Below are 17,594 nucleotides of genomic sequence, written 5' to 3' on the forward strand. Positions count from 1 at the left end.
CTGAACCAACAGGGGCCTGGCTGGGCCAAAGGGAAAGGTGCCCCCGGAGGGTGGGCTCTGGAGTTCTGTAAACAGGCTGGACGCATTTCAGACCATTAAAATATCAAAGATGATCCGTAGCAGGCAAGTAGAATGTGAACGTATGTATTTACAAACCAAATTTGTAAAGCCAACAGTTTAGTATAAGGGCTAGCAGGGAGGGGGGCAGTGGGGGCATTTTTTGGTAAGGGCTGGCCTGGCTGCAGCCTCTTAAAATGGAAATATAGCAGCTTGGACTGCAGCTGTCTCCTTCGCTTGAAAAATCTTGCCACCTGCTTTCTTTGTTCTTTCAAAATGATGCCCATCAGTCTTGAGAACAGAGTCTGTTGGGCAGTGTGACGGCCTCTGCCATCTTCTCATGCTGTATCATGGGGAGGAAGACCCAAGGCTATAGGTCCAAGCTGGGGGCAGGGGCAGCTGCCGGGAAGATGACCAGAGGGGCAGGTTTGAGAGGCAAAGTCAGGAGTCACTTCCTAGCTTCCTTGCTGCCTCCCTGTTCCAGACACTGTGCTCCTCCCTCTGAGGATCAGCCCTGCTTGCGTGCTGCTGATGGCAACCCACTACCTACCATGACCCTCACCCTGTCCTTCGGGGCCCCTTCAGGCTGGCTTGATCAGCTTGGCAGCCTTATCCCCATCGCTGCCTTGACCTCCGGGCTCCAGCCTGGCTTCCCACCACCCAGCGCCCATGCACCCCTCTGCTGTGCACCTGCTTCTCCAGATTTTATGCAAGGTTGAATTTTGCCTCCTCCAGGCAGCCTTCCATGATTTATTTAGCTTTACTTGGTGCCTCACGAGCCCTGTGAAGCACTTACATTGTGGAAAACCTTCTTCGCCTTGGCTCACTCACCTGTGGGGCAGTTGGCAGGCTGTGGGCTTGTGACAGAGGGGCAGCCAGGCCCTGGGCCCCCCTCCTCGGGACGGCTAGCCTCGGCTCCACAGGGTTCCAAGGTCATCAACAGAGGAAGCTGCAAGCCCTCCCAACACCCAGGACTGGCCCATCGTCAGTCCTAGTAATCCCTCTGTGTGGACGCATGTTACAAAGCCAGTCCACAGAGTCAGATTCTGGGGAGACAGTCTCCCCCTCTGGATGATGGAGCTGCAAGGTCACACTGGGAAAGGAGTTTGCATGTAAGCATGGGAATATTTTCTAGCCCTTTCCACCCCTCCCACAGTCAACATGGACTTCCCTGAAGAGCAGCCCAGGGGAGCGAATTGCATGGTGTGGTGTGGAGTGAGTTAATCTGCCCCTTTCTTCCCCTGGCTGCACGGCTCAGAGCAGTGGCGGCCAGGGCTGGCTTAGTGGGCAGGTAACCTGGGCAGTCACACGGGGCCCCGTGCTCAGAGGGCCGCACACTTGCTTTAATGCCCTGTGGTCGCCATCTTGAAATTCTTTATAATTCTGAACAAGAGCCCTGCATTTTCATTCTACAGTGGGACCTGCAAATTAGGTAGCTGGACCTGAGAGTGGCAGATGTAGGTTATCTGCCCAGCCCAGAATGACCCTGCTCTAGGAGCCCTGAGCACCGGAATCTTCCTGCCTGACAAGGGACTAGAAGAGCTGGGACCAGTCCAAGCCTATAGTTGGGGGAGGGGAAAACCTTCACAGCCCAAGGCTTCCTGGTCATAAAAGCCTGGTACTCAACCCATGAATCTTCTGATTGGCCTGCCCCTCCTGCACCTGCCCCATGGGTAGACCCCTCCTACCTTTTAGGATGACCAGGTTCTCAGCTGGGACCCAGAGCTCTGGGTCCAATCTCCCATTAGCTGTTAACTATTCTATAAGCCACTGATCCGATCCATCCCTTGCTTCACTGTGGTCCTGGCCATCATGGCGGGCCTCCTTTAGGGCCTGAAATGGACTCATAAGGGACCCTAGTGCAGAACCCAACACTCGGTTCCCTAGCATTTCAGTATGTGATACCTGACAGTGACATTATTTGTGCCTCTCTCCCCCTCAAAAATGTGTTCCAGGGCAGCATCCCTGCCCCCTGGCACGGGGCCTCGAACACAATCGATGCTCAGCAAACACTGAGAGGCATTTTATAGCCTTTAGAATAGGGCCCGTGAGCCAGTGCTGGGTTCCAGTCCTGGTTTTGCACTCAGCAGCCACACAGCCTTGGGCAAGAAACTGTTCCATGCCTCGGTTTCCTCATTTGTAAAAACAGGAAGGAGAGTATGGATGAAAAATACTGCCTACCATATCAGAAAACAAAGGGTATTGCGGCCGTCAAGCAGCAGCCACTGCAGCTCCTCCCAACTGTGCACCCCAAGGGGAATCGTGATGGACAAAACCCAAGATACTGACCCTAGATAGTGAAGGTGCGGATCAAAGGAGTGACTCCGTGAGACCAGACTCTCGCATCTTGCTGTCCATAGAAAAGCTCTAAATTCATTTACTTCAGATGTTTGGTTTTCTCTCATTAACAGTAATCTTTTGATGTCCGACTACCTGTTTTTTGTTACAAAAACTCCTCTATATCCTGGCTTCTCCCTTATCTCTTTGGAGCAGTCCCTCAGAGCTATCTGAAAGGCTGTCTTCCAGGCTTGAGTCCTCAGTTTTTTCTGCCAAATAAAACATAATTCTCAACTTTTAGGTTGTGCTTTTTTTTTTTTTAGTCGACAAGGTAACAATAGTACCTACTTTATACAACTGCTGCGGAGATGAAGTGAGTTAATGCACATGTAAAGAGCTCAGAAGTGCCCTGAACCCCTACTCAGTGCCATGTTTGCTGTCACCAGTGAGCGACTGAATAAAGCTATAACTGCACACTCACCATACCATGTAATGTTGAAATTCACTGGGCTGGTCCTTCAGATACTATTCATTCAATTCATTCCCTGAATGTCTGTTGTGTGTTTGCCATGAGCCTGGTACTGTGCTAGGTGCGTGGGATAAAACGTTGAGTAAGATAAATTTTGCTCAGAGATGACTCAGAGGGTGGGGAAACTGATGGGTAAGTGAGTGTAGCTTCTGTGATTTGCTGCAGGCAGTGTGACGATGGGGCGGTGTGTGAGGGGCACAGCGGGGAGGGGATTGTTCTGCCTGGGACAGGGGGGCAGAAGTGACACTGCAGAAATGCGTCTGGGGGAGGAGGTTCTCCAAGGAGCCCCGGTTCTTTGTCTCAGCGCAGAGAGAAGTCAGCTGGAGGCAAAGTGATAGGTAAGAAGTGATTTATGAGAACAGGACGGTTGTGAGGTTTACAAGCGGGCGGGCAAGGGAGTGCCGCCTTGAGAACTTCGTGGGCTACAGTTTTATAATCGAAGGAACAGTGGGGAGGAGAAGACAACCTTCGTCCTCATTTTTTTTGTTTGTTTGTTTTGCGGTACGCGGGCCTCTCACTGTTGCTGCCTCTCCTGCCGCGGAGCACAGGCTCCGGACGCACAGGCTCAGCGGCCATGGCTCACGGGCCCAGCCGCTCCGCGGCACGTGGGATCTTCCCGGACCGGGGCACGAACCCGTGTCCCCTGCATCGGCAGGCGGACTCTCAACCGCTGCGCCACCAGGGAAGCCCTTCTTCCTCGTTCTTGAGTAGATGTCATGCTTCCATGATCAGTTCCTCCTCCACGTTGGTGGGTGGGGGGGAGTTTTCTGGGCCCCTATATGGTCAGACTGGGACTGTCGTGGCACAATGGAAATGAGCAAAAAGGCGGTAACACATACTAAAATACGGTAAATCATACGGTTTCAGTATAATGTCACCTTTTCCTTATATTTTTGTTTTTCGTGTGCGCAGAGAAGCGTGTCCTAGGAATCATTAACTTACTGACCTCCCTGGGCAGGATGTGGGTCTCCTGCCACCACTGCTTTATTGTTTTGGGGGCAAGTCTCATGCTTCTGTTGCATGGTTTTGTTCCTAAGCAAGCCTGCTTGGTTTTGGGGTTTAGCAAACCTGCTTTCTTGAGTGATCATTAACTTACAGGGATCTCCCATACTTTTTCCTTTACTTATGATCCTTTAGTGGGATGAACTATTTAATCACCTGCTTTGTCCCTTTATTCTGTCCCTATCAGAAGGAGCACAAGAATGGAGGTAACGCTGGCACCAAGCCTCACCGAGGTGAGTCAACAGCAACCTTTAGACAAAGCACAGCTTGGAGTCAGACACAAAGGAGTTAACGTTTTCGTTTCTTTTTTTAATTATCATAATAGAACATGACGACAACAGCAACAGTGCCATGAGTCAAAGGGACATGATTCCACACGGCCACATTTTTACATCCATTAAGGTTAGAGATTTTGAATCAAAAGAGTATGTTGAAACCCTACGTTAAGAAATAGCCTCATGCAGCTCGATAACAAAATATCAAACAACCCAAACCAAAAATGGGCAGAAGCCCTAAATGGACATTTCTCCAGAGAAGATATACAGACTGCCAACAGACACACGAAAGGATGCTCAACATCACTAATCATTAGAGAAATGCAAATCAAAACCACAATGAGGTATCATCTCACACCAGTCAGAATGGCCACCATCAAGAAATCTACAAACAATAAATTCTGCAGAGGGTGTGGAGAAAAGGGAGCCCTCTTGCACTGCTGGTGGGAATGTAAATTGATACAGCCACTGTGGAGAACAGTATGGAGGTTACTTAAAAAATTACAAATAGAACTACCATACGACCCCGCAATCCCACTCTTGGGCATATATACCCTGAGCAAACCATAATTCAAAAAGTCATGTGCCAATATGTTCACTGCAGCTCTATTTACAATAGGCAGGACATGGAAGCAACCTAAGTGTCCATCAACAGATGAATGGATAAAGAAGATGTGGCACACATATACAATGGAATATTACTCAGCCATAAAAAGAAACGAAATTGAGTTATTTGTAGTGAGGTGGATGGACCTAGAGTGTGTCATACAGAGTGAAGTAAGTCAGAAAGAGAAAAACAAATACCGTATGCTAACACATATATATGGAATCTAAGAAAAAAAAATGTCATGAAGAACCTAGGGGTAAGACGGGAATAAAGACACAGACCTACTAGAGAATGGACTTGAGGATATGGGGAGGAGGACGGGGAAGCTGTGACAAAGCGAGAGAGTGGCATGGACATATATACACTACCAAACGTAAGGTAGATAGCTAGTGGGAAGCAGCCGCATAGCGCAGGGAGATCAGCTCAGTGCTTTGTGACCGCCTGGAGGGGTGGGATAGGGAGGGTGGGAGGGAGGGAGACGCAAGCGGGAAGAGATATAGGGACATATGTATATGTATAACTGATTCACTTTGTTATAAAGCAGAATCTAACACACCATTGTAAAGCAATTATACTCCAATAAAGATGTAAAAAAAAAGAAAAAGAAATAGCCTTTTCACTGTAGTAAAAGTTAGTGACCTCATCGCGAAAACTGGGGTCTTCAGTAGCAAAGGACTACATGAATAGTTAAAATACCTTTTTATTAAGAAAACTGCTTGCACTTACAAGTTGAATATGCAAACGTTAGTAAGACACAGAAACATTTCCGATTCTCTGGGCATGAAGAATTGGCATCTGGACTGCAGCTAGTTACAAGAATAAGGTTTAAGACTTTAAATAGTAGAAAGTTTAAATAGTAGAAAGAGTGCTAGTATGCTTTCAACTGGGAGAAATAGGGCGGGAAAAGGTCAGAACAGGAGATGTAGATTTGCCCAAAGGCTGTGAACCAGCTCCCCTACCTCCACCCTATCTAAGATTTTCCCCAAGAAGCACCTCTCAGATATATTGTTGGGGAGCCAGGTCCCTCAAGGTCCCAGAGATCCACAGTTACTGGGTGGGAGGACGTGGGACAAGTTCATCCCCACTGTCACATCCACTTCGTACGGTTCTCCACCCAGGGCGACTCCCCATGAAAGCCCAAGACGATGGAAAGGGAGAGGACTTGGATCTCCAAACAACTTGCTAGATTCCAGGCCACTGCCCTTGGCTGGAATTATTTGAACTTGAGGCAGCAACCGTGTTCACTTCTGTAGCTCAGGAGACTTTTATTAAATGACTCACAAACGGGGAAAGGTGAAGATTTGGAAGATACCCATAGTTTTGGAGTCAGAGACGGCACAGCCTAAACCTGGGTTTCCCAACCTCGGCATTTGGGGGATGGACGGCATTTGGGGGATGGATGGCATTTGGGGGATGGATGATTCTTTGTCCTGGGGGCTCTTCAGCAGCATCCCTGGCTTCTATCTACTAGATGCCAGCAGAACACATCCCTCCAGTTCATGAAAACCAAAACTGTCTTCAGACATTGCCAAAGGTGCCCTGGGGGACAAAGTCACCCCCAGTTGAGAACCACAGTCCTAGTGGTTCAGAAACTTCATTGGTAGATGCCCTGGGCTCAAGACCCCGCTCTCCTGCTCACCCAAACAGGACCTGGCAACTCTCCCGAAACTCTCGGAGACTCAGTTTCCTGGAGGAAAGTGTAAAAGTTTGGAAGCTCCCTTCCTGCCAGCTTACAGAGCCTAGGTCACAACCGTCTGGATTGCTGGGACAATGCTTTGAACTCTAAATGCAGTGATTCTCTGGTTCATTAGACACTGGGGGAGAGACAGCTGCTGAGACTGATGCTGGGGCCACTGGTGCTGCTCAACCACGTGGAGAGGGCTCGGTGGGGAGGGAAGGCTCTGGATGCCCCAGTAGCTGTGGCACACAAATTTCCGCAAAGGTGACTCGTACATCTGTCAGGATTTATTCCCAAGGCAGCACGGGTCTCAAACCTCCTCCTGGGAATGCAGGAAGTCAGCTTGCAAAAGGACCCGGGAGCAGACGATGGACCTCATCAAACAGCTGGTTGGATAGGTCTGGGCAGGTGCAAGTGCACGATGGTCAAAAGGCAGGTGCCCCCCACATCCCGGAACTGTGCAGCCCAACCAACCCCTCCAAGGCCTTGCTCTGCTTTTATTCTCTATCTTGACAAAAAAAAAAAAGTATGACTTTTTACCAAGACTCAGAACAAGCCATGCAGACTTTTCCAAAATTTACATAGTCCTTTTCAGGTACTTTTGACAATTCCATGGCACTCCTGATAGTTGCTGTTTTCTCACTCTGGAGGGAACTTTCCTACCTTTAATCACCATGGTTTGCACTGTTTTGTCCCCTGTCTACCCCCAGCCTCCCATCCAAAAAAAAAAAGAAGGAAAGAAAATGCTCAACGTCTGATCTCAGAAGTGACTCGCTGGGGACACCTGGCCACCACTGAATTCTGATTACCTGGGTTTCCTGGAGTGGCTTCTCTTTCCGCTTGGAGATTACAGACTCCACCCCTGTGGGCTCTCAGTGCCCAGCCACCCGGCCTCCCCTCCAGCCCTATCACGACGCTCTCACCACATGATTGAGGTCAGGGCCCTGTGGAGCAGGTGAGGCAGGAGAGGTGGGCCCGGCAAACACGGGACATTCAGGTTCCAGCTGCTCCCTTGGGCCAGAAGCACAGCTCCTTGGGCGTCTCCAGCACGGCAGCCCAGCCCACCCAAGACTTGCTCTGAAGGGGGCCTGATGACAACTGCCAGAGAACATGATGCCTGTCCCAAGGCTGGGACTGGCATCCGGGGCCCTGCTGTGTTCCCCAGTGAATGCACAGCGCCCTGGGCCAGGCATCCATCCGGGGATCTGTCAGCTCTCCACTAATCTATGATGTGACCCCGGCTGACCTCCCGAAAGTTACGGTCCTGATTAGATGCTCTCTAAAGCCTCTTGTTGCTGTGAGGTTCTACAACTGATAAATACCCGGGCAGTGCTGCCCGCCCCTTTCTAGGACGTCCACTCAAAATCCCTCTCCAGGACCAGAACAGTCGAGCCTCAGAGGCTCATCCTGGGCTGGTCCATCCCAGAGGGCTCATCGTGGAGGGTGCAGATGCAGGGAGACCGAGACGCAAGGTGACCGCCCAGCCTGCAGAGCCAGCAGACCTGGGTCTGAATCACAGCTCCTCGGCGATGGATTCTCACACACACAGCCTGGCCTCGGCTTTCTCAACAGAAAAATGGGACAGTAATTACTGTGCACCTTTCTGTACCCTCACTCCTGTCCCCGAGGGGTGATTTGAGAAGTAAATGAGATACATCAGCACACAGCACAAGGAAGGTGTGTAACGACAGCACTAATCATTGTTAACAATATCACTACTAATAATGAGGGAAGGTCAAGTTCCTGCAGAAGGAGAGGACCGTTTGTCTGGAAGGAATCGGGCAGCAGTGTCGATGGCAGCCAAGTGTCTCCAGTCTCCAGGGAGGGATTCCGACAGATGCTAGTGGGTTGGCGGGCAGCGAGTCCTTCCGTTTAGAACAAGCTGGAAAATGGCCTGTTGTCTCTCGAGGCCCGTGGTACTATCCTGTCCTCCCTGCTTTTCTCCCTCAGATTCCGGGGGACCCCTGAAAGGAAGTATGAGCATCTTTCTCCGGGGGGTAGACGGGGTCAAGGGAGTCTCATTTGCCTCTTAATCCCATGGAAAGGGCAGGAAAGACAGAGCAGGGGCCGGCAGAGCGGTTGACTCTCCCAAGGCCTATAGGAGGCGGAATCCCCTTAGGACATGCCCGGCTAAAGCGTCCCCTGGCCTGGCCTCTCCTCCAAAGCTCCAAGGACTGCAACTCATGACCTCATAAAGCAAGTGCTGGTCTGTGCGGTGAAGCGCAAACACACACAGGTGTGCGACACCCACGGCTGGCAGAGGGGAAATGCAGAAGCACGCAGAGGCGCATATTCCAGCAGTGGTAGGACCCCTTCTCTGAGGAACAGCTACTGAAGAGGCAACCCCTCCTTCCTCAGCACGGACCCATCAAGCCAGGGTGGGCTCAGGGGCCAGCCTCACATGGGAGAAGCCAGAACGGGAGCCCCAGGCTGGGGTCCGAGAGAGGAGCGGCCGTCCCCAGCTGCTCGGGAGAGCCCTGGGGCTCCGCGGAAGACCTGAGTCTGGGCTGGGGCCCAGCCTGCAGCACAGACCATCCCATGACTCTCCTTCTCAATTCTGGCTGCGTGAGCCTCACTCCTCGTGTGGGTCCCTCTGTGGGGCTCCGGGTCTGGGTCAGGGCCTTCTTCATGGGTCCCGAGAAAGCTGGTCTCTGGGAACTTCTCTGGCCATGCAGAGAGACTTGAGTTCAACTTAAAGGGGGGGGTGCAGGCAACAGGGACCACCCCCCCCAGAGCCTGGGCAGAGAAGGGGGGATGAACGTGCCCCATTCCAAGGATGGTCAGAGACTTCAACCTGCAGAGGCCACGTCATGACGTGGGAGCTCGGGAAACGGCCTCTGGAGACTCAGGGCCTGGCTTAAATGTGCCCGGAGGCGCCGCCCAGCCACTGAAGGCAGCATGGCGTTGTTCCAGAAAGAGTCCGGCTTCAGGCCTCACTTTCCTGCCGTGTGGCCGCAGGCAAGTGATTCCGCTCCTCGGGGCTCCTGGTCCTTTAACTGTGTGTTGGAGCAGTGATGCTCTAAGGTAAGCGTAGGGGTTAAATCTGTGCCTGTGAATCTGGCACAAGCCTTGGACACAAGACTCAAGCGATGATGTCAGCTCTCTTGGCCTTTACTTAACATCAAAGACAGAACCCCAACCGCAGCACGAGGGAAGGGGCAGTGCACTCTGGCTAGAAATCTAACACGTGCATCGATCCCTGCTGCTATCTGAGTGAAGGTGGAAAAAAACTTCACAGGAGATGGAGATGGGGTGACCCTGGGCAAGTCACTGTGATCCGTACGATGCACGGTTTAGACAAGAAGCTCTTTAAAGCTCTTGACCATCTATGGCCCTGACACTGAAAAGAAAGACCTGGAAGTTGAATTTAACTGCCAGCATGTCAGTTTTCATGTCAGGGAAAACAAAACCTTCAGAGGGGAGACCTCTGTGCCCAGAAATGCCCAGCGAACACAGGGCCCACCAGGGCTGCCCTGGGAGGCTGGCGGTCTCCTTAGAGCTAAAAGCCAACATTTCCTCTCTTCCCCACTCCTCCCCCTGTTATCAAACATAGAACCTTCTCTCCCATAGCCATCCCCACAGGCCATCTGAGAACGGGGAGCTGCCACCTGCCTCTTACAGGGCTGCAGGCTCCCTGGGGATGTGGGGTCAGAAGACAAAGAATCAGGGTATTGGGGCTGGACGGCCCCCATGAAGACACCTTGTCTCCCCACCCTGGCTCTGGAGTCCCCCCCTTGGGTTCCCTCATAAAGCCGCGTGTCTAAGAAAGACCTTGCTCACGGGGCAGATGCCAGGCCTTGATGGACAGGAGTTTGCTGGAGAAGCAGCTGGAATGATGTGCTCACAACGGCCGCCATCCAGCCCCGCCTCCAGGCTGGTCCTGCCTCCAGACAGCAGGGCGCGCTCAGCGATTCCAGAAGGAGTCCAGGCCAAAGGTACCACAGCCCTTCTCCCGCTCCGCAAAGGTCACGCCAGCTCTCTGTGCTCACGACCTCCACTTGAACTGAAGCACTTGTGGATGGACACCAGGCGGCAGTGACAGATGCGGCCAATAAGGGCTGGCGGCCGGCGCTGTCTGCAGCGTGGGCCGGTAATCCTGTTATCATGGCAGCTCGGTGCCAACCTCCCACAGACGAGTGGCTGCCTCTGGACAATTAAGGTGTCCCTTTGCCTATCAAAAACACTCATTTCTCCTGAGACCACAGTGACAAACTCAGCCTTTTTGCAATTGCCCCCGAGTATGCATGAGGGCTTCTGTACCGGTCTTCTAAGTCTCTCAACCACAGAGGAGGAGTTTATGCCTCTATTTTCTTCTGTACAGAGCAGGGAGGAAGAAGAAAGCCACTCCTGGCTTGCAGGCAAGCAAGCCCGTGTCTGAGCTCGTCCCACTCGGGGGCACAGGGAGAGCTGTTTCAGGAAGGGGGGCGCTGCGCCATGAAGACAAGTGAGCCCTTTCCTATACTGATCCCCCCAGCACGTGGGTGCACCCAAAGGCCAGCAGCGCTCTGGCCCTGATGAGGGGCTCCCAGGTTTGCCAGCCCCCCAGCCGCTGCCATTTAAGCTTGTAAGGGAACTGACTCAGGCAGAGCATATTTACACCTGCAAGAGTGCATGGGAGCCAAACCAAGGGTACAGTGTGGGTGTCTAACTCCCTGCCCACCCTGCACACAGCTTCCAGACCCTCTGGACATTCTGCCCAGGGCAGCTGAGAAGGCAGGAATCTGCTCAAGACAGTGCTTAGATGGGGCAGAGACAGCCCAGAACTGATGGGCAGGAAATGTCCCTCCTGCTCTGACCCCTGCCCTTTACATGCCCTGGGACCACAGGCAAATCACGTCCCTCTCCCTCCCACCCGCCAATCGATGAGGTACACCCACCTCATCCCTAAAATTCCGTGATTTCTCAGAGAGGAAAGAGCATCTTCAGTGGGTGATCTAAAGAGTTAACTGCCTGGCAGATCTAATTTTTAAAGGCACCTTCTCCTCTTTCCACAAAGAAGAGAAAGTCCATCCAGCAGATAAAAACCACCATCACTGCCACCCCTGAAATCCACGTCACCAGGAATCCCCCAACCTTGGGTTTCATAAGGGGCCAGGTGTCTGGTAACAAAGATGCCATTTCCAAGTCAAATGAGGAACGTTCTATGACCCTTCAAGTGACCACCACCAATATTCCGAGGGGCTGACTGGGAAACCAGATTGGGGTGGCAACACTCAAGTCCTGAGGGCTGCCCTTGCCCTCAGGTAAGCTGGCAGAAAAACGAGACACAGAAGTGATTATTCAGTGCCAGCAAAGGATCATCCAACCATGTCTGTATTTTAAACTGACTGGCTGCTCCCTCTGGTCTCGTGTTCGTGGAATGCAGTTTCAAGAATTCCCCAATCTACTCCTCGAAGGCTCTGCCCCGGCGTGCCTCCGGGGGCTGGAAGCCCAGGCTCCCATATTTTCTGGATCAGCTGGACCACAGCCTGGAGTATCTGAAATCAGGGCCGCTTGGGGAAATCCCAGACGCATGGTGACTCCCCTTGGAGAGACCGCGCACCTGGTCAGCACTCCTGGTTCTAGAACGCGGGCGCAGCCAAAGGCCAACAGCGACAGTGCCCCGCTGTGAGCCCGGCGCAGGGGGGGCCGTCCCGGAGCTCCCGCGGCTCAGAAGGTGAAGGCATACACCACCCCCACCACGACAATGTTCCCCAGCGTCGCTATGATGGCGATCCAGAGCAAGACGGCATCGTTGGACGACCTTGGCGGCTCCTCTGGCTGACCTTGGCCGTTGGAGGCCGCGTGCACGTTGGTGGAGGAGTTAAAGAGGGAGTACTCGGTGCTGAAGTCCTCGTTGGGCGAGTCCATGAAGGCGCCTCCCATCATGGGCAGCTGAGAAGAAGGAGAGAGAGAATTAACCAGAGCCCTCGGGAGCTGGGAGGCTGCCCGCAGAGGGGCAGCTGCCTGGTCAAGCAGGCCCCTCTAAGATACAGCACCGAACTGGGCTTTGCTTTGGGTCTTTTAAATAAATGACAGTGCATATTTTCATCTAGAAAAATTAGCATTCACAGCAACCTTCTGAGGCAGACACTCACGCCCACTTTGCAGATGAAGAGGTTAAGGCCCCGAGCAGCTCAGCAGACTATCTCAAGGCTAGTTGGCAACTCACTGGGACTTACAGACCCTCCCTCTCTAAATGCCAGGCCCTCCATGACAGCACACATCGTCAAATGTCTTTATTCTTCTAATTGTAAAAGTAATATCGGCTCAGCACAGAACATTAAGAAAATACAAAAGAGGAGGAAAAGAAAGAGAATCATAATCTCACGACTTTGGGATAATCACTGTTCACATCTTCCTTTCTAATCTTTTTCTGTGTGTGTGTGTGTGGTGTGTGTGTGAGAGAGAGAGAGAGAGAGAGAAGTTTTAAACATGTGGCTTTATATTCCTGTATTTAAAAGCCTATCAAGGGCTTCCCTGGTGGCGCAGTGGTTGGGGGTCCGCCTGCCGATGCAGGGGGCGCGGGTTCGTGCCCCGGTCCAGGAGGATCGCCCGTGAGCCGTGGCCGCTGGGCCTGCGCGTCTGGAGCCTGTGCTCCGCAGCGGGAGAGGCTGCAGCAGTGAGAGGCCCGCGTACTGCAAAAAAAAGCCTACCAAGATACAGTTTCACAGTTGTATAATATTCTATCATAAACACAAGCCATAATTTAACCGTTCCTCTAGAATTGGAGATTTAGGAATGTTGATGCTTTCCTATTATAAACAATGTACTGGTAAACATCCTTGTACATACGTTTGGGTACGCATACATGCTTGCACTGCATTTTTTTTCAATATCAGTTGCTTACCTTTATTTTATATTTTTTATTATTTTATTTATTTTATTTTTGGCTGAGTTGGGCCTTCGTTGCTGCACGCGGGCTTTCTCTGGTTGTGGCGAGCGGGGGCTACTCTTCTTTGCGGTGTGCGGGCTTCGCATTGTGGTGGCTTCTCTTGTTGCGGAGCATGGGCTCTAGGCGCGCGGGCTTCAGTAGTTGTGGCACATGGGCTCAGCAGTTGTGGCGCACGGGCTTAGTTGCTCCATGGCATGTGGGATCTTCCTGGACCAGGGGTCGAACCCATGTCTCCCACATTGGCAGGCGGATTCTTAACCACTGCGCCACCAGGGAAGCCCTGCATGTGCATTTTTATTTATTAAGCAGTCCCAGATACAGAGCTTCCCAGTCAGCGGGTATGATGCTTCAGAGCTTCTAATGAACAGGGACAAACTCCCCAGAAGACTAATTCCCAAGGCCTTGCTTTGCTGTACAAGAAGCGGCTGGTTTGCACTCCAGGGATCAGGGCTTCCTCTTTGCGTTTGTAAAGCCCCTTATTCCTGAGACTCAGGTGTGCGGGTAGGGGTGAGTTGGGCTGCTCAAAGGGAGGGCCTGGACCTGGATGCAGTCCAGAAGACCAATGTCCAGGCCATCCGGGCCCTTCCAGACCCGTCCAGAGGCTGACACGACTTAAGCCCCAGGGTTGGCTCTGTCAAGTGTGAGGCCCACAATAAACGTGTTTTTTTAATGGTACATGAACGAACGAGCACTGAACAGTTAAGCCTTCCTTCAATACACGTTTATTGAGCTACTACTGCTACTACCAGCATGGAGGCCCAGCTATGGTCATGGAATGTGCTAGAGATTTTAAAATAGTCTTATTTAATCATTCAACTATCCTGCTGGAGCATACCACGGTACCCCCACTTCAGATGGGTAAGCAAAGGTCAAGGCCACTGTACTCGTCTGTGCTGGAGTCAGGGCTGAGAGTCGGGTGTGTCCGACTGTGGAGCCAGGGTGCTTCCCGTTCTGCCCACAGCCTCTCCGACTCCCAGGTCAGACTCAGTACTGGGCCCCGGAGATGTACCAGTCACTACCCCCAGGGGCCACGCTCCAGCCGGGCACATGTGCACTGCCCTGGGGGGGGGGGTGGGAGCAGAGTGGGGTCCACCTCACACAGCCGCCCGTCTGACTTGTATTAGGGATGATTAATTAGGGGCCTCAGTCCTAGACTCTGCAGACAGTGGTGAGCCAGACAGGTGAGGGCCACGCTCCAGGTGGGGATGAGAGCAAGGAAGGAGAAGGAGGGAGAAAGAGGGGAGGGAGGGAAGGAAGGAGTAAAAAAGAAAGAATATCTGAAAGGAACACGAACCATCAGAGAATTCAGAGAGGCTACTTCCAGGCAGCTCCACGTGTGGCCTGCTCTGACTCTCAATGGCCTCTTTTTAAAGGACGCCCATGACTGTGTCAATGGGTGCTTCCGAGCACCTGCTTGGGCTGAGAAGAGCAGCCTTTGACAGACTCGTGCTGAGAGGAGCGTGGCATTTCCCCAGTAACACAGCTTGGTCCTATAGTTCGGTGGGGACCTGGCAGTTGTCAATCTGGGGCTGTAATAACAGGAAGAGGCCAACGGGGGCGCTGAGGATAGGCCACGTGCAGATCCTCGATGGGGCCGCTGGTTACAGGGGTGAGCTCACTTTGTGAGACTTCATCCAGGGCTGCATTTATATATGCGTCCTTCTTATATGTGTATTATAGTAAACAGTATATTAACATATTTAGTATATCTTAAAGAGATATGATGACAAACACAAATGAGAATGACAATTAACATATATTCTATTAAAAATACAATTGAAAGTTTAAATAGGAGAACTGTGACCTCCTTTTGTCCCCCAGCTGGTGATGCAGATGAGATGGGTTACAGCTGAATCGGGCACATCCGTCCTAAGGGGGCAGCAGAGGCAGCGATGCTCTGGCCTGCAGGGAGGGGCCCGAGCTTTCCCATTAAACCTACTCATCCTTCGAACCCCAGCCAATGGTCCTGTCCACTATAGCCTTCCCTCCCAAGTACCCCCAAGACCACATCCTTCCCTTGGGGGCACCCACCCCAAGATGCAGTTCCCATCTGCGTCCCCCAGTGGCCGGGAAGCTCTGAGGGGGGAGCAGATGAGTTGATTCTCATCGTGGAACTCCTAGAGCCTTGCCCAGGTCGGGAGCACAGTCGTGCCTGAGAAATCCCTGTTGAGTGACGGGTGAATGACACCCACCCTCAACTTGGACCAACAACACTGTTGGCTGATTCTGCCTCTCCGGCAGCCCCCCACTGACCCCACCCCTACCTGGCGGGTACCCTTTCCTCCTGCTGCCCTGAGATGGTACCACGCTTCTCTCGGGGAAATCGGCAGAACCTTCATCTGACCCACCCATGGCGAAAGCATCACTCAGGTGAGCTCATGGAGACTATATGCCAGAGAGTGGGGATCAGGCCAGACAGGAAGCTGCCCTTCTCCCTCCCCTGCGGGTTCTACAGCCCCCTCCCCTGGCGCCCCTGCTGCACTCCCCCTGCCCGGAATTAATCCCATGCCCATTGTCCTCTGCCCAGCGACCCGCCTCAGCCTCTCCTCCTTCCCCAAGGGCACTGGGTTTTTGGACAGATGCCCCCGCCTCGACTCCGCTCTCCATCCTGTTGAGATCTCTGGACGTAAGCCTGCGCATCTTCCCTCTCCTCTCTTCGGGACACGTGTGGGCTCGATGAGCATTTTCATCCAATTCACTGGGGGGAGAAAAAGGGGGCACTGGACAGAGCCTTTGGTGGGGGGAGGAGAGAGCAGCCCCCAGGCTGACACAGCCCTGCTGCCTACCTGCGCGGGGGCAGCTGCCCTTCCCTTGCGCCCCCCCCACCCCGCTCTCTGCTTCCCTGTGGGTAGGTAACGCCCTGTGTTAGTTTCCTGTAGCTGCTATAATAAATCGCCACGAACTCAGTGGCTTCAAATGACACACATTTGTTATCTTACCGCTCTGGAGCTCAGACGTCTGACTGCGCTCATTATATTGGGCTCCCTTGGACCGTCTCCCATCCCAAGATCCTACACCTTCATCACGTCTGCAAGGTCTCTGGCCACGTAAGGTGACAACCGCAGCCTCGGTTAACTGGAGGTAGGTCTCCCACCACACAGGGAACTCTTGAAGGCAAAGCCATGGCCCACTCATCTCATGCTCCCTCAACCCCATTTGTAACACAGAAAGAGTGACAAGTACAACCGTGTGGAATTAATGAACTTGAAACCAGCAGACAGCCCCCCCATCGGCTGCACTTCATACACCCGCTCTCAGAGCTCCCCGGCGATGAGACAGCTCATTCTCCACGCTGAGCCCCTCTCTGCCCTGCACCTCATTGACGGACAGCTCAGCACTGCCAGAGGTAGCAGCCGGTGGCATCTGATTCTGCCGCCTCAGAGTGTGAGGGATGGAGTGGGTTCTACTGTCAGAAAGACTCGGGGAGTGAATCCTGCTTCATTACAGATAGTACAGCCAAGCGAATTTAACCAACCGGCTTCCGTTTCCTTCCCTGTAAGTAATGAAGATGATACAGTGGAACCAGCAGGATTCTCGCAAGGAGGGAATCAGATCATATATGATAAATAAAACGTGGCACCAGTCGCTCAGTCATTCCTAACGTTCTTTCCTCTTGTTCGTGTAGTAATTCAAAACCGAGAGACGTGCATCTCTTATCCAATTGCTTAAGCTAAAGTGACGGAATCAGGAACCTGCCATTTCCAGTTGTGTGCTTTTGTGAAATCAATTAATCAGATACTCATCTGCATACAGGCGGCCCTCCACTCCCACCAAGTTCTGCTGAGTTCAGCCAGCACTGTCGCTCAATTCAACTCCTCAGCTGTGTTGGTTTTGATGTTTTTTCCTTTGTAAAACAGATTCTACTTCAAAGTGCCGGGTTACACATGAAAATAACTTTACACAGCAAAATCCCACGAATAGAAAACCAAAAAAGGTCAGCCTCAATTCTGCCATTTGGAAGTTGGGAAGATTTGATCAGAAACTGACTCATGGTAAGAACGAAGGAATGATGGCTGAAGTCACTTCAGAAGCAGGTGATGGCAGAAGCCTCTGGAAGGTCTTTCCGAAAGGCCCTCCAGCCGGCCAGGTCTAATTTTAAGCCATTTTTGGAAATGACCTCAGGGTGTCATGCCCTTACTGAGATGAGCAACTGGGCCTTCTCAACCCCGTGGGCAGGTGTAGTCACTGGCTTGGATGAGGTTAAGGCTCAGAGATTTGAGGGTGATGATTCCTAACTTCAAACACTCAGAGGTCCACCATGCAGAAAAGAGTGTGACCCGAGGAGGCAGAACAAG

At 52.3% G+C, this 17,594-nt stretch overlaps 1 protein-coding gene and 1 long non-coding RNA gene across 2 annotated transcripts in view; one reads left to right on the forward strand and one right to left on the reverse strand.

The window, feature by feature from the left end:
* The first annotated feature begins 3,114 nt into the window (after nt 1–3,114).
* LOC137218838 (uncharacterized) lies at nt 3,115–4,446 on the forward strand. The gene is made up of 3 exons (XR_010940886.1): nt 3,115–3,201; nt 4,053–4,098; nt 4,191–4,446. It is a non-coding gene; the product is annotated as an uncharacterized lncRNA (long non-coding RNA).
* C1H14orf132 (chromosome 1 C14orf132 homolog) overlaps nt 4,154–17,594 on the reverse strand; it is a 56,877-nt gene continuing 43,436 nt past the window's right edge. The window contains exon 2 of the mRNA XM_067726494.1: nt 4,154–12,299. Within this exon, the coding sequence (XP_067582595.1) occupies nt 12,075–12,299 (225 nt within the window). The 3' untranslated portion in view covers nt 4,154–12,074. The remainder of the gene's footprint in view (nt 12,300–17,594) is intronic.

The sequence above is a fragment of the Pseudorca crassidens genome, chromosome 1 (genome assembly GCF_039906515.1).
Source record: "Pseudorca crassidens isolate mPseCra1 chromosome 1, mPseCra1.hap1, whole genome shotgun sequence".
In the NCBI taxonomy this organism is placed as follows: domain Eukaryota; kingdom Metazoa; phylum Chordata; class Mammalia; order Artiodactyla; family Delphinidae; genus Pseudorca; species Pseudorca crassidens.